This window comes from Danio aesculapii, chromosome 5, assembly GCF_903798145.1.
Source record: "Danio aesculapii chromosome 5, fDanAes4.1, whole genome shotgun sequence".
NCBI lineage: Eukaryota > Metazoa > Chordata > Actinopteri > Cypriniformes > Danionidae > Danio > Danio aesculapii.
The window spans coordinates 74,035,650-74,050,750 of record NC_079439.1 but is presented as its reverse complement, the minus strand read 5'-3'; the positions used below and the strand labels follow the sequence as shown (position 1 = coordinate 74,050,750).

The following is a 15,101-nucleotide window of genomic DNA, read 5'->3' as shown; positions in this document are numbered from 1 at the left end:
ATAAACTTTTATCCTGGATGATTGATCACGATTAATCTTTGCCCAGCACTAGTTATGACTTGTATGAAACAGTGTCCAAATGATCTGAGAGTAGACGATCAGACTGCAATTAAAGTCGTTTTTAGAACTGATGAAATGTAAATCATAATCATAAACACAGCCAGACATGAAGAATATATACTCCTGCACTGATATTTCCGTACATTAAGCGCATGTTGTGGTAACGCGTATTTACTCTTTTGTTTATGTGTGCTGTTCCACTGTGCGGTCTGCGGGCGGCGCTGCGGAACGCTGTTGACGTCATATCCGCTCTGGGCGGCAGCAGCAACAGCAGCAGCAGCTTCATACTCAGGCCGGGAAACAGACAACAAGCGAAGCGAGAAAAACAGAGCGAAATCTGCATCCATCCTGTCGAGTTTCTCCATCCGGTGGAAATATATCGATACCCGCGAACAGAGGCGACGGTCGAGCGTTAAATCGGTGAGTCTGAGCGCGAACCGGGAGGCGGAGGCGCTGTTTCGGCCCGGTTTGTCGCAGGATGTCTCGGTGTTTGTGTCGCTTTGTTCTGAGCGGCAGCCATTTTTAATCGGCTCGCTCATCAACAAGTGCTGATGAAGCGCTAATTAAGGGCTCCGGTTGCTAATTAGAGCCGCTGATGGAGGTTTTTCTAAGGTGTTTTTCGGTGCTTGGGCCGCGGGGAGTCTACCAGCGGCTCTGCAGGAGGTTTCCTCCACGGTGGAGACCATCCCCGGCTAACGGCTGCAGCAGCTCCGCTAACGCTCAGAGCGAAATATCGGCCCTAAATGTGTGGTGTTGTGTTCAATAGTGTGATAAACTGTGTGTCTGCAGACTGTAGTGTGTGTGTGTATTCGTGTGTAAATGTGTGTGTTTAACGTAAACGAGCTGTCTGTTCAATAATGATGCTGAAGAGCTTGTGTTTACATCCTCATGCTAACGTTAACCGTGCTGGATTCTGGTTATAGATGAGCTCGATACACACTCTTTCTGTCTGTCTCTGTATAATGTGTGTTTATAATCTACAACAGCTCTGTCGTGTAAAGCAGACACTCCAGTGAGATTCACAGTTCTGTTAGCTTGATTTAGCCTGATGCTTATGACATGAATAAATCACGCTAGTTTCATAATAATCGCCGTTTCTCTGTGATATTCTCGCGGATTTCCTCAGATATTGTGTGTATCTGCGTTGAGAGCAGAGCTGCTTTCACTGTGTCTCATAATAATGATGATGAAGATGATGGTGGTCAGTGTGGGTATACAGAGGTGTGTGTTATTGTTCACACACACTTACATGTTCTCTGTAAAGGATTAGTTCCACAATGAATGTTTCCTTGTCATTCAAGGTTAATTTATCTACTTGATCTCATTCTTCAGGTTTTGAGGATAACATGCAGGGTTTTCTCTGTATAGTGGATTTGGGTGATTTAAGGCTCCAAATCACAGTTTCAGTGCAGCTTTAAAGACTCTAAATGAACCATTGAGGCACCATTGAAGTTGAGTTTAGATTCACATTTGGACCATCATTGTATTAAATGAAGTGTTATATATATATTTGAAATATTAATATATTTTCATTAAAGTATTCTCAGCAAATTCTAACCCGTGAAATCCTAATATCAGCTAATTACTATCAAAACAACATTGTTTACAGTCAATTAAATAGTGCTTATGTTGTTTTAAAGTCATGCTGTCGTGTTTTCAGACCGAATATTCAAAGTAGAGTGTTCAACAATATAGGGAGCCAGCGCTTCACAAGTTATCACTGAACGAATGTGTGAATATAAAACTAACTGGACCTCATCTTACAGCTAAAACAAAATGTGCTATTTAATATTTGAGAAATTACTGATTGTTTCTTTATGTAAGAATGTAATTAGTTAGCATTAATGCAGTCATGAAGGTAATCTTTTAGAAAATACAGCAGTATTGTATTAGTTATTAACTTTTGATTTTAATGCATTATTGGGGAATTATTATTTACAGTAGGTTTGCTGTTTTGTGCTCAGGTTGTTGCATATAATGACTGTATGTCATGCCACAGTATGTCACAGTAAAATAAAGTGTTTAAAGTGTTCAGAGCATCATCATCGTGGACTAAACATTGAAATATCTGCCTGTTTTTTTGTTTTAAGGGATTCATATATTCAGCAGCTTTACTGAAGTTAGCTTCACATTTCCTCTGTGCTGTTTTAACTCAAATTCCAGGTGCAAAAATACTTAATTTGTAGCCAAAACTCTGTAGCCGACTCTGTTGGCAAAGACTTCATTATTTTTAAATTGAGCAGGATATCAAAAAAATAACTCCTTGGATGAACTCAATTTTATTGATGGTATGATTTCCATTCAATAAATTTGTTTAGCATAATAAAAAAGCAGTTTAAACTAATAAGTGCAGTTGAGTTTGTCCTACATGATTTTCTCCAATAAAAGTTTAAATTTGTATGTTTATTTAACATAAACTCATAGGTCTGATGATATCATAGATGTCTATTATGTGTCGTACATTTCAAAGTAGAGCTGCACAACATATCATTTCCGCATCGATATCGCAGAGTGATCATTCGCAATAGTCACATCGTGAGTACACACAATGCTGAATCTGGATTATAGTTAATCATTTTGCAAATGTTTAGTCTGGATTAAATTTGGTCATTTAGCAAGATCTGTCACAGTACATCTGAACAGTGCAACTCATTGGAAAACAATCAAACGCTGTTTATTTAATCTGTATCTTTTATTTATTGAATCTTGTTGCTTCTAGATTGTTTCTTACACTTCCCAACAGAATCATCCCAATCAAATTTAAATGATCAATTCTTTTTAAATAGTTATTCAACTCCTCTATTGAAATTGTATTCAAATTGCAATATATATATTGTAGAATAACAAATATAGCAATGTTAGATTTCCAATATCGTGCAGCCCTATTTCAAAGTCTCTTAGTTTTCTTTGAAGTTCTCCGAAATGAACTAAAAGAGCCATTTTTAAGCATATTTCAGGAGTTACATGTACAGTTAATAATAAAATACATTATCACGATACATTTTTTCATATCAGTCGATATCGATAATTATCACGATAAATGTCAAATCTTTATATATATCAATTTGATAGGATTTTCAGCATGCAAATCCCTGTGCAGCTGATTTAACGCCTGCTTGCCTGCTTTTGATGACACGAGTCGTCTGCGCAGTTTGCAGTGCACGTGGCTCTGTTTTGTGTAGGATTGCAAAAACCTAAGTAGCTCCAGACTGAAGTCTAGTGACATTTCTGGTCAACAATGTTTGTGACTGACCCTTTTTTTACCTTATTTATGTCTTACTCCAAGTGCAACTAACACTGTATGGCTGTAAACTCGTACTGCGCGCGACATCAGGAAGAGCAGGCAGCAAAATGCCTGCGCAGCGTTACGCATAGTGCAGAATATTAACTGAACAATTATCGAACTGTCATTATTGTTTTATCGAAGAATTATATATCGGGATAATTATTGATATCGAATTATCGTCCAGCCCTATGTACAGTTGATTGAGTCTGATCGCAGAACTAATTTTAGGACAGTCAATGCTCACTGAGCAAAGCAACAAACTGCATTTTTGCTAATTAAGCTGCCAACACTCAAAGCATAACATAAATCTACAAACTAAAGTGAAGATTAAACTCTAACAAGTCTTTCTATTAACTTTAAACAACTAACATTTCTTGTCAACGTTTCCCTCTCTTAATTCAATCCCACGCAACGCATGAACTACAAATCCCCTTAACCAGGTAGTTGGACCAACACAATTCCTTCATGTTGAAGAACATATGTTCAGTCCACTTAAAAAAATGTAAGTGGACTGAACATAAAACAAATAACCTGGCCAAAGAAATGACAAGAATTGTGTTGTTTCAGCCCATTTTAAACAGGTAGTAATAATTGAGTGTAGGGCAGTGGATCTGCATATAGTAAAAGAAACAAAGACTGTAAATATGCAAATACTGTGGGAAATACAGCTTGATATTGCAGATCCTGTGATGTGACTCTTGTGGATTTGCACATTCAAATAACGATGCAGATAGGATGTATTGTTTTAGTGTCGATTAAGCATGGACTGGTATATGATTCTGACGGTATGATAACCTTGGATAAAAATATCACTGTTTGACGGTATTGTGATTACTGCTCTATAATATATTCTTTTTAAATGTCTGGGTAAAAAAAACAAACCTTTTCCCCTTCTTTGAACACAATATGTTGTTTTGAGAAACGTTTAAAATATGTTGGAGCAGTAAAGATGTCAGGCTAAATAACTCAAATCATTCATTAACTTCTGCTGTCTGTCTTAGTTTAAAAAAACTGGCATTTTAGATCCTGTTGTCCTAAAAACGTAAATAAAAAAATCGTACATATACCATCGGAACGGTATAACAGAAACATTTGGTGGCTTTAACCTTACTGCGCTAAACTTTGACAACGATTATCATCACCACATGCCTAGTATCGATATCGCAATATCAACAATAGACACATCGCGGGATCTGCAATGTTGAGTCTGAATTATAGCTGAGTAGGAGCCACAGAACATGTGAGATTTGTAGAGTCACTGCTGAGTTTAACCAGAATAGAGTGAAGGTTTATCACTTGCATGTGTTTATAAGGCCCATGACTGAGTATTTCAAGAGCGTTTAGAGCATTTGGGCACAAAAAAATCATGTTTGGAGGTGTAACAAAGAATAATTGTATTTTATTGTTTACACAGAATTGATCAGATTTATGCAAAAATGTGTGTCTTAATTTTTATCTTGTTTCTAGTCCAAATATCTACATTTGAATGCCAAAATTAGATCATTTACTTACCCCATGGGCAGATAATAGTGCTTTGTTTTAAGGAATAACTATTAATATTGTCTTATTTCTTCTGAAGGTGAAAACGAAACAATATTTTTACTTAATCTAATCATTTTGAGACATTTGGACTAGAGACATATAAATTTGTCAATGAATACTGTTAGACTGCCCAGAAAACAAGTCAAATAGAGCTATTCAAACCGTGTGATGCATGAAACTGTATTCATATTGCAATATTTATCAAAGAAAAGTCAAATATTGCAATATCAGATTCCTCCAATATCACTCAGCTCTAGTCTGAGTTTCTGTATGTTAGTGTTAGGATGTCTGGATGTGGTCGGGAAAGCCCAGGATTCAGAGGTAGTTTAGTCTCCTCACATTATTGTGCTTTTCTCCGCAGAATCTGACGGTACTGAGGAAGAGGTGCAAAGAAAAATTTCCATACTCGATGACATTACATCGCAATGTCCGATCGTTTGGGGCAAATTACCAAGTCCAAGGATGGGAAAAGCAAGTATTCATCACTCAGCCTATTTGACAAGTACAAGGGGAAGTCAATAGAAACTCAGAAAACCACAGGTGAGACTCCACACTCTGACATCACACACCCATGACAGATACTGCATGCCATTACACCCCTCTGTTCTCTTTTAGTACATACATTTGAGTGTGCAAGCTTTGGTCAAACTACCCTCTCATCAAAGGGATTGTTCTGTTGCTTAGTTACAAGCCCTGTCAATCATCCTGTCACACCATCAACATTTCTGTCATATTTCATTTCTGGCCATATTGAAGATGTTAATCCACCATTTATGAGTCTTTCATGCAGAGAATTCTCCTCGGGTGTTTGCAAAAATATATATTCAGGAGTTACCAAACGCGCATCTTTAATAATCATTAATATCTATTCAAATAGAATATATTTGTAATGTTTTCCAAGTTGTATTTTTCCTGCAACAACAAAGGCTTCTACAATCATCCAAACATCTTTTTATTATATTATACGATGTCAATATGTCGACAAACGGGCTCGCAGACAAAGGTTTACATTTATTTTACGTAATAAAAATATAATACATAAACTCAAACCCAATCACTTTGAAAGGAAGATGGTAATAATAAATAGATGGTAAACAAACAAAATAGAGCAATAACATGTCTATATCATTTCAATGCCCCTCAATCATTCAACATATATTTTTTTAACAATTTATTTATTTTAAACATTGTCAAACATCTCTAACTTAATATATATATATATATATATATATATATATATATATATATATATATATATATATATATATATATATATATATATATATATATATATATATATATACTTAATATATATACTTAATATATAAATATTTATTTGTTTATTTAATAATAATAATGAATATTATTATTTTTAATTATTATTTTTAAATATAGTTTGCTGTTAGGAGATCATGGGTGAACAGCCCTTTTTTTACGCACTGCACTATTTGTTCTGACAATTTTCCGTAATATGTTGTTGTAAATTGCTGGAGATGTGCATATTTCAGTTCACAGGTAAATGTTCTTGTAGTTTTACAGCAATTTAGCCGTATTACTGTGGGAAAGTGGCTCATGTGTTTATTTGCATTGTTTAAGATCCGGATTTGTATGGAAGGATATATTTCAAATATAGCATGTTACGTCAAATATTGGGATTTGCAATTGCATTTGGATTAACTTGTGCGTCCACATATTGGAAATGCAATTGACAAGACAATTTGTAATCCTTGTATAGATTTGATTCTCAAAGCATCAACAACAGCTCAAACGTGCTACCAAGTGTTAGTGCTGTGAATATGGGTGATTGTGATTGCTGTATTAGTGCTGCACAATATATAGTTTCAGCATTGATATCGCGATATGTGCATCCTCAATAGTCACACCACAGGCTCTGCAATGTTAAATGGTGATTATATATTATAAATCCCTCAGTAAGCAGTTGGTCCAGAACTCAGCTGCCCGTATCATCACCAGAACCCCTTCTTCTCATCACATCACCCCTGTCCTGTAGCAGCCTCGCTGGTTACCAGTTCATTTTCTAATTGATTGTAAAATTTTCCTGTTAACATTCAAAACCATCCACGATATCGCCCCTCCATATTTGTCTGCCCTCATTCACATTGCTGCTCCCTCTCGCACCCTGAGATCTTCTTCCTCCCTCCGCTTGTCTGTTCCCTCTGCTTGTCTATCGCCCATGGGCAGCAGAGCATTCAGTCACTCTGCTCCCCCGGTTTGGAACTCACTACACCTGCCATCAGAAGCATAGACTCCCTCACATTATTCAAAACTCACCTATTTAAGGTGGCTTTTAATACCTAATTGTATCTGAACTACTGTTGTGTATACTTTTATATTATTTCTCTTGTTTACAGTGTCTTTGAAATCGCCAGAAAGTCGCCTTTTAAATAGAATGTATTATTATTATTATTATTATTATTATTATTATTATTATTATTATATTTTAGGATTTTATATATTATATTGGGGTTTTATAATCACAGTTCAAAATACATGAGATTTGTGAAATTACTGCTGAGTTTAATCATAACAGAGTGAAAATTGATCATTTGCATGTTTTTAGGCCCTGAGAGAGTTTAAAGCATTCAAACACAAGCAATTTTCCCATTTGTAACTTTAGTAGAAAATAATTTTGAATAAAAAAAGCACAAGAGGGTGAATAATTTGGACTTTAAGCGCAAATATTGCAATATGTATCACAGAAATAGTAAATATCGCAGCGTCAGATATCAGCTCTAATGTCTATGATATTTCCCCCTCTCGTCCTGCAGTTGTTGCACGTCATGGCTTACAGAGTCTTGGTAAAGTGGCCGCAGCCCGGCGAATGCCTCCTCCCGCTCACCTGCCGAGTCTGAAGTCTGAGAGTAAAGGAAACGATCCCAACGTGATTATCGTGCCCAAAGACGGTACAGGATGGGCAAACAAGCAGGATCAACCCGATCCAAAGAGGTCAGATGCTTTTTATTCATATCCAGTGTACTGTTATAGTGATCTGCTCCTCAAACTTCTGCCAGGAATCGAGCATCTGGGTGGCTCTTAAATACGCTTGAGTATTATTTTGGACCAATGTGGATGCAGAAAGTGTTTGTAGAAATAATTAATTGACTTGATCAGATCAAATCCATGAAGGAATTTTATTTAAAATATTGCTTCATGGCAAGTTTTATTTTTTATATATAGCACTTTTCATACACCATGGTAATTTAAAGTGCTTAACATAAACGATAAGTATTATCAAATACATTTAAAGTGCTCTTTAACACCTACAGATTTACTGTTAATTTCCAGTAAATTGCTGTGAAGAGATCATGGGTGAACGGACCCCTTTTTTGTTTTGTTTATTAAAGTATCGCACAATTTGTTCCAACAATTTTCCAGAATGATGATGATGATGATGATGATGATGTTGTTGTTGTTGTTGTTGTTGTTGTAGTCAAATGACCAGTAAATTCATGGAAATGGCGTTCTGATTTAGTTAATTATAAACATTATCCAAAGAAAAATTATTGTACCATATCAGACTACAGACATGCAAAGATGGTTCAGTGGCATTACAGTGATTGGGGATAAGTGCAGTCTTCCCATCAGAATAGCCAGTCGTTAGTCTTTATGAGGGCTCTGTACAGATGATTACAGAAAGGCCTGTCGTTTGGTCAATACTGTGTTGATTTTAACAGGACTCTATGTCTCTATGTTGTGTTCTTCAGTGTCTACAGTCTTTGCACAGGTTTTGGATTTGTTCTTCAGTGTTTATTTCTTTCAGGGTTCAACACTAAGGATTTTTTCTGCTAGCCTGATTGGTTCAGATTTTCACTTGCCCTGCCAAAATTTTCACTGGCCCCACCAAAAAAAGAAGTTAATAGCTATTTTTTAGCCAAGTATATTAAATAATGTGTCAAAAGCCAAGCATAACTGTATACACACACTTTTATTCAGCATAACTTTTCTTCAAAAACAAATGACTATTAACAAAAAATATAACTTCTAACTTTCTAATACAGAGCCTCATTTCATATGTCAAGTTTTGTAAAAATCTATCAATTGAATTAAACTATCTATTAAAAAACGTTAGCTAAAATTCTGCATTATAAAGCTAAATAACAGATGAAGCAACTCTGCAGTCAGATCATGAAGCAGATCAATGCTAATCATTCTGCCGTCTTTCGGATGGGACGTTAAACTGAGGTCCGATTCCGAAACATACTTCTAGGTGTGAAAGCAACCTAAGACTGTATTTGCACACAGTTGTATTTGCACACAGGCCCGGTTAGGCCACTAACCATCCTGTCTACTGTCCCAAGCGTCTCGCACGCTGGTTCCGGGCCTTCGGGCAGTCCTTATAGTCAAGTTCTGTATTTATTGTTTATATGCGTTTAAAGTTTTGCAATGACAAAACAGTCACCTTAGAATTATAAGGTTCTGTCTGCGTTCTGATTGATTTTCAGATGTTGAGCTTTAAAGTTTTTACATTCCATAGCAAACAGTACGTGTTTAACATTTAAAAAAAAAAGTCTTAATGCAAACAACTTATAAAAAAGCGTCCCATGATGTTAATAAGTAGTCTATTAATAGAACCTTATAATTCTAAGGTGACGAAACTAGTGTAGGTGTCTCATGTCATCAAAAAAAAACTTGTATTACTAATGCTTAGCCTTTAGACTGAAACTTGTCTACAGCACTTGTTCACTGCTGCTCTTATAGTTGTGTAAATTGCTTCCTTGTCCACATTTGTAAGTCGCTTTTGATAAAAGCGTCTGCTAAATGACTAAATGTAAATGTTGTCATTTACAATAATACAGTCATCTTTTATACAATGGCCCATCGTCCTCTGGTTCCCATGCAAACAGTCATAAAGGACATTAGTGTTGTAGCAACCTTTGCGCAGTATCAGGAAAAATCTGGAAATTGTGTATTAAATGTAATTGGGGCAGGTCACCTCAGATTTTGTTGTTGGTTTCATTTATTTTCTTTCAGTGTTGTCCCTTTATTCATCAGGGGTCGCCACAGCGGAATGAACCGCCAACTTATCCAGCATGCCCTTCCAGCTGCAACCCAGTACTGGAAAACACCCACACAGCCAATTTAGTTCATTAATTCCCCTATAGCGCATGCTATCAGCCAACACGGGGAGAACATGCAAACTCTCACAGAAACACCAACTGACCCAGTCGGGACTTGAACCAGCGACCTTCGTACTGTGTGGCCACAGTGCTAACCACTGAGCCACCATGTTGCCTTGTTGTTGATTTGTAATATGTAATTTAATCAAGAGTTCAGCAAGTAAATTTGGAGATTTCAGGATTCCCCATTGATTTAAATTGGCCTTTGGTCATGCATGTGCTGTCCGAGGGTGTTACAAATATGGCCGCCGAGTGAACTTTGATTAAATCCCACCTCCTCACCAGCAATCGTTCTTCCTCAGGTCAATTTCATGGGGGAATTGGTATCATCATTTGAGGTGTTTTAGCAGTGCCCTCTTTTGTTATGCAACAAATAAACATGTTGAGAATGAGCATGCATGTGCATCAGTGTATTGCATCCGTGCAGCTCTTAAAGGGACAGTGCACCATATTCCTGCCATTGACTGAGGTTATTATTAATAATCAAACAATAAAAGACAAACTCACTCTCTGCTCTCGACAGAAAGACTGTGGTAGCTTATAACAAACAAACCATCTTCAATACATGCAGTGGAAACTGCTTGAAGCACATTTGCTGTCGTTGGTATATTTTTATTCTGTTGTGTTGTTTGTTAGACCCGTTCTGCTTTGCTATTGGGAATTGGGAAGTGTCACGAGCTTTGAAATGTACAGGTGTAAAGGCAGCATTATTTACAGAGAGAAAAACTAATGTATAAACTACACTGCAGCTTTGAGTGTGAACTGAAGGACAGATTAAGGTGTGTGTGTGTGTGTGTGTGTGTGTGTGTGTGTGTGTGTGTGTGTGTGTGTGTGTGTGTGTGTTTTACAGCAGGTGCATCTGTAGGTCACACTGATTGTGTCGTGCAGATCTGCATATATTAAAGGCATGTGTGTAAAGAGAGAGATGCTCATTTCCCAGTGTCAGTCCTGTGTGTTTGGAGTTTGAGGATGTTATTACAGCTGCACTGTTATCATTCAGATACAGTTGATTTGTTTCAATGTCAGTGCAAATATTCAGTCGTAAAGGCTATGATTTAAAGGGACAGCTCACCCAAAATTTGGGGTTGAAGCACATGCGCTATAGGGGAATTGGGTTAGCTAAATTGTCCGTAGTGTATGTGTGTGAATGAATGTGTATGGGTGTTTCCCAGTACTGGATTGCGGCTGGAAGGGCATCCGCTGTGTAAAACATATACTGGATAAGTTGGCAGTTCATTCTGCTGTGTTGATTAGTAAAGAGACTGAACTGAGAATGAAATTATTATTATTATTATTATTAGAGAACTTGCATTATTATCCAAAACTCTTCTATTAAAGTTTGTTTATGAAAAGTAATAGAAGGTTAATCTTGGAGATGCTAGTCATACCTACACTTCTAGAAACAGTCATACTCTTCAATTTACTTTGTTCTTTAAATACCCAGCTCTATTTTTGGATGCGAGTTGATGCATTTATTGATTTGCATTTGTACTGTGATCTGATTGGCTGATCGGAGTGTGTGTTTCCTCCTGCAGTTCCGTTGCATCATCAGCACAGCTGCCGGAGCCGCAGCCGCCGCTGGCTTTACAGAAATCTGTGTCCAATCTTCAGAAGCCCATGCCAATAACCAGCCCGGAGGTATGCTGTGTGTGTGTGTGTAGTGTATGAGTAAAGGTCAAAATTATGAGTGTGTGTGTAGTGTATGAGTAAAGGTCATAATCACAAGTATGTGTGTGTGTGTTTTCTGTTCCTGCAGAGCACAAGTACAGGTGGACCAAAGCAATGGGCACAGCTCAATGGAAAGGCAGTCGATCAAGATGGTAATGATCATTTTCAGCTCTCTGTGCGGATGATATGCAGATATTCAGTATATCAGAATAATGCATGTTTGTTATTGATATTAGATCTGCTTTTATTGCACCGATGTAAAGAATATCGCCCGGTATATATGGATTTGCATATTGTGGTACAGTACCAGTCAAAAAGGCACTTACTTATTCATGTGTCTGAACTTTTGATTTCTACACTATGCAGAATACGGTATTTACATAAACGTAATAGATATATAAACACGTTTATGCCGTAATTTTTGATATACATTTTAAAGTAATGTTTTTTAGCTGGGCTCAATATTGTGATTATAAAGTATATCATGATTAAAGCTTAAATTAATTGAGGCAAGAACATTTGATAGCATTATTATTACGATTCAAAACTCTTTAATTTATATGCAGTGAAATGCTTAAATTCCAAAAAATAATACTTCATCAACAATTTGAAGTAGAATTTTGTATTGCAAATAATATATAATCAATATCAATGTTTTATTATGTATTGATCCGTGGTGTTCCTATCATCTATTGAACTGAACATGTTTTAATGTACATTTTTGTAATTTGTATCTGTTTATTTTTGTGTCATCTCTTATTGGATTCTGAAGGTGTTGTTGTCATTTATTATTTAATGTTTTCATCTATAATGATCTTGATATGAAATGTGCATAAGTTGCTGATTTGTCAATAAACAAATTAAACTGATATATGTGTGTCTTTCAGGTTTAAAGGTCTCAAGCCGACTGCAGCCCTTCTCTCACGAGGATTTTCCGACGCTGAAGGCAGCAGGAGAACAGGACAAAGTTGGCAAGGAAAGAAGCGTCTTCGATCCGTCGTATGGGCCAGGACCAAGCCTCCGCCCACAGAGTGAGTCCGGCCCTACACACCGACACTGCGATTAAAGACCCAAAAATGAAGATTCAGTCATTAATTACACACCCTGAGAGCTTTGTTCATAGTCAAAACACAAATGAAAATAATTGTGATGATAGTATCTCCTTTATACGCATCACAGACTTGTGTAGTTAATTACGTTTAATTTATGCATTGATTATCTAAATTTGAGCAATCGGATCTTACTAACTTTAGCCCCGCCTCCCGAGTACTTTCTGTTCTGCTATTGGCTGGAGTTGAACCCAGAGCTAAAAATAAACACCAATGGTGGGAAAATGACAACAGCTAATCAGAGTCCGGATATCTACGTGTTTTCACTCACTCATAGTGACTTAAAGTCTGCATCGTCACATAGTTTACTCTAAATTTGAATAAATTAGATATGGAAGATATCTTTTACCTGTTTAATTTAATATCATTAAATAAAATAAAGGAATGATAAATTATAAAAACATAGCTAATAAAAATGTAAATTTCCTAGGGAAATGTTCAATTGTAAGTAATGGCGTTATCGCAATATCCAATAACAGCATCTCATATTTTAAGAGTTAAGGCATTGCAATACCGCCATGGCCCACTGGGGTGCCTTTTTTTTTTTTGTGGGGTTTTCACCAACACAGGATCATTCTGAATGCGTAGCCCTATATACATATCTAGAGATGGTGAATTATGTAGCCAGAAGTACATACGGCTGCATTTCGTCTCTAAGATGAACGTTCGTTTTTGCTGACGGCTTACCTCCATATGGACGGCTTTACTGCTGTTGCTATTTTGTCCCGTAGTCTAGTACGAGTCCAGCGGAGAACAGTTCCAAAAAGCAGGTAACCCAAAAAATTAAATAAACAAGTAAATAACAGGGTGAGAATGTGGTAAAATCTGAAAACGTGGTAAAAATCAGACAACCGTGAGGGCTTTTCTTGTTCTGGATTGCTTGTCAAAACACTGTTGGTTGGGTTTAGAGGAGGAGGGTGGGGGAATCGTTCAGTCAGTCCGCGGCCTCTGGTGGATTTATGTGAGAACAGCACACGCAAATGGCACTCGTGAGAGAAATTTAAGATCTGAAAAAGCATACACAGCGCCCTCTGGTGGATTCGTCAATACAAAAACTGCAAAAAAAACATGCCTCCTGGCACGTATTTGGTGCTCTCTAGAAATATATACAGGGGTACGTCATCAGAATGAGCCTGGGTTGGTTTTTCCACATGCTTTTCTGTAGCTTTAATTAGCTGTCTTCTAGTGTTGTTAATGTGTGTGTGTGTGTGCGTGTGCGTGTGCGTGTGTGTGTGTGTGTGTGTGTGTGTGTGTGCAGACGTGTCGAGCTGGAGGGAGGGTGGAGGGAGGAATCTGCAGCCTCCATCTCTGTCCTCTGCTCCTCCGGGCGACACCGACACCAAGAGCAGCGGCTCAGCGGAGGCTCCACTTCCTCCTCCGCCCTCCACTTCCATCTCCACTTCCTCCTCCGCTTCCCCCGCCACTTCCTCTTCCTCCACTGCCATCGCCGCCGCTCCGTCCTCTGAAGTGAAGGAGCCATCGCTGCGTCCCGCTCCACCCCTGACCCGCCGGACCGCTCCACCCGCCCTGCAGTACCAGCACCACACCACCACCACCTACCACGACATGCTGCCCGCCTTTGTGAGTCTAAACTCTTTTATTTTTATCTAATAAGAGTTAAAGAAGCATAGTGTCAATCCTGCATAAAATATATGTTGGATCATTCACATTATAAATCTCTCCATCTATATATGCATCTAAGAAAACACACAATTATAAAGTATAATTTAATTGTGTATGCATGCATTGATCTGTGTCTCCATCTCTATCTATATCTATTCTTCTATCCATCTGTCTACATTAATGATATGATAAACAATATATCTGTGTGTGTATAAAGCAAACACCAACATGAGACCCCTATGGCCATCATCACTTATCAATCAATATAAGAGGAAATCAATAATGATCCTGTATTGGAGTGTGTGCATGTGTGATGTTGGTCTGTGTGTCTCAGATGTGCCCTAAAGAGACGCGTGAGGCCCCAGGCTCCTCTGAGGGCCCGGCCGCTGTAGTGGCTCCTGTACGCTTCGACTCCAGACCGATCTTCAGACCGCCGTTTCCTGCGCCGGAGCCCGTCAAGTGAGTGTTGTGCTGGTCACTTCCAGACTCTTAAAGGGCCACGAAACTCCCGTTTCAGCAGGGTGTTTTCACACCTCTAGTTTGGAAAAAGTCAGGAAAGTGGGTGTGTCCAGCTCGGTTTAGGTGGGCGTGTCGAGAGAGGGAAAGAGGGAAGGTTTTGCATAAAAATGGGAGTTTCGGTTTGGGCACGTGCTGATTTTCACACAGACGCAGAGG

The 15,101-nt window shown here is 37.9% G+C and overlaps 1 protein-coding gene across 1 annotated transcript in view; it reads left to right on the top strand.

The window, feature by feature from the left end:
• The first annotated feature begins 310 nt into the window (after positions 1–310).
• Positions 311–15,101, top strand: part of prrc2b (proline-rich coiled-coil 2B) — a 47,540-nt gene continuing 32,749 nt past the window's right edge. Inside the window, 8 exon segments of the mRNA XM_056458885.1 lie at positions 311–480; positions 5,250–5,428; positions 7,678–7,855; positions 11,562–11,664; positions 11,783–11,846; positions 12,582–12,725; positions 14,062–14,384; positions 14,761–14,885. Coding sequence (XP_056314860.1) covers positions 5,314–5,428; positions 7,678–7,855; positions 11,562–11,664; positions 11,783–11,846; positions 12,582–12,725; positions 14,062–14,384; positions 14,761–14,885 — 1,052 coding nt within the window. The 5' untranslated portion in view covers positions 311–480; positions 5,250–5,313.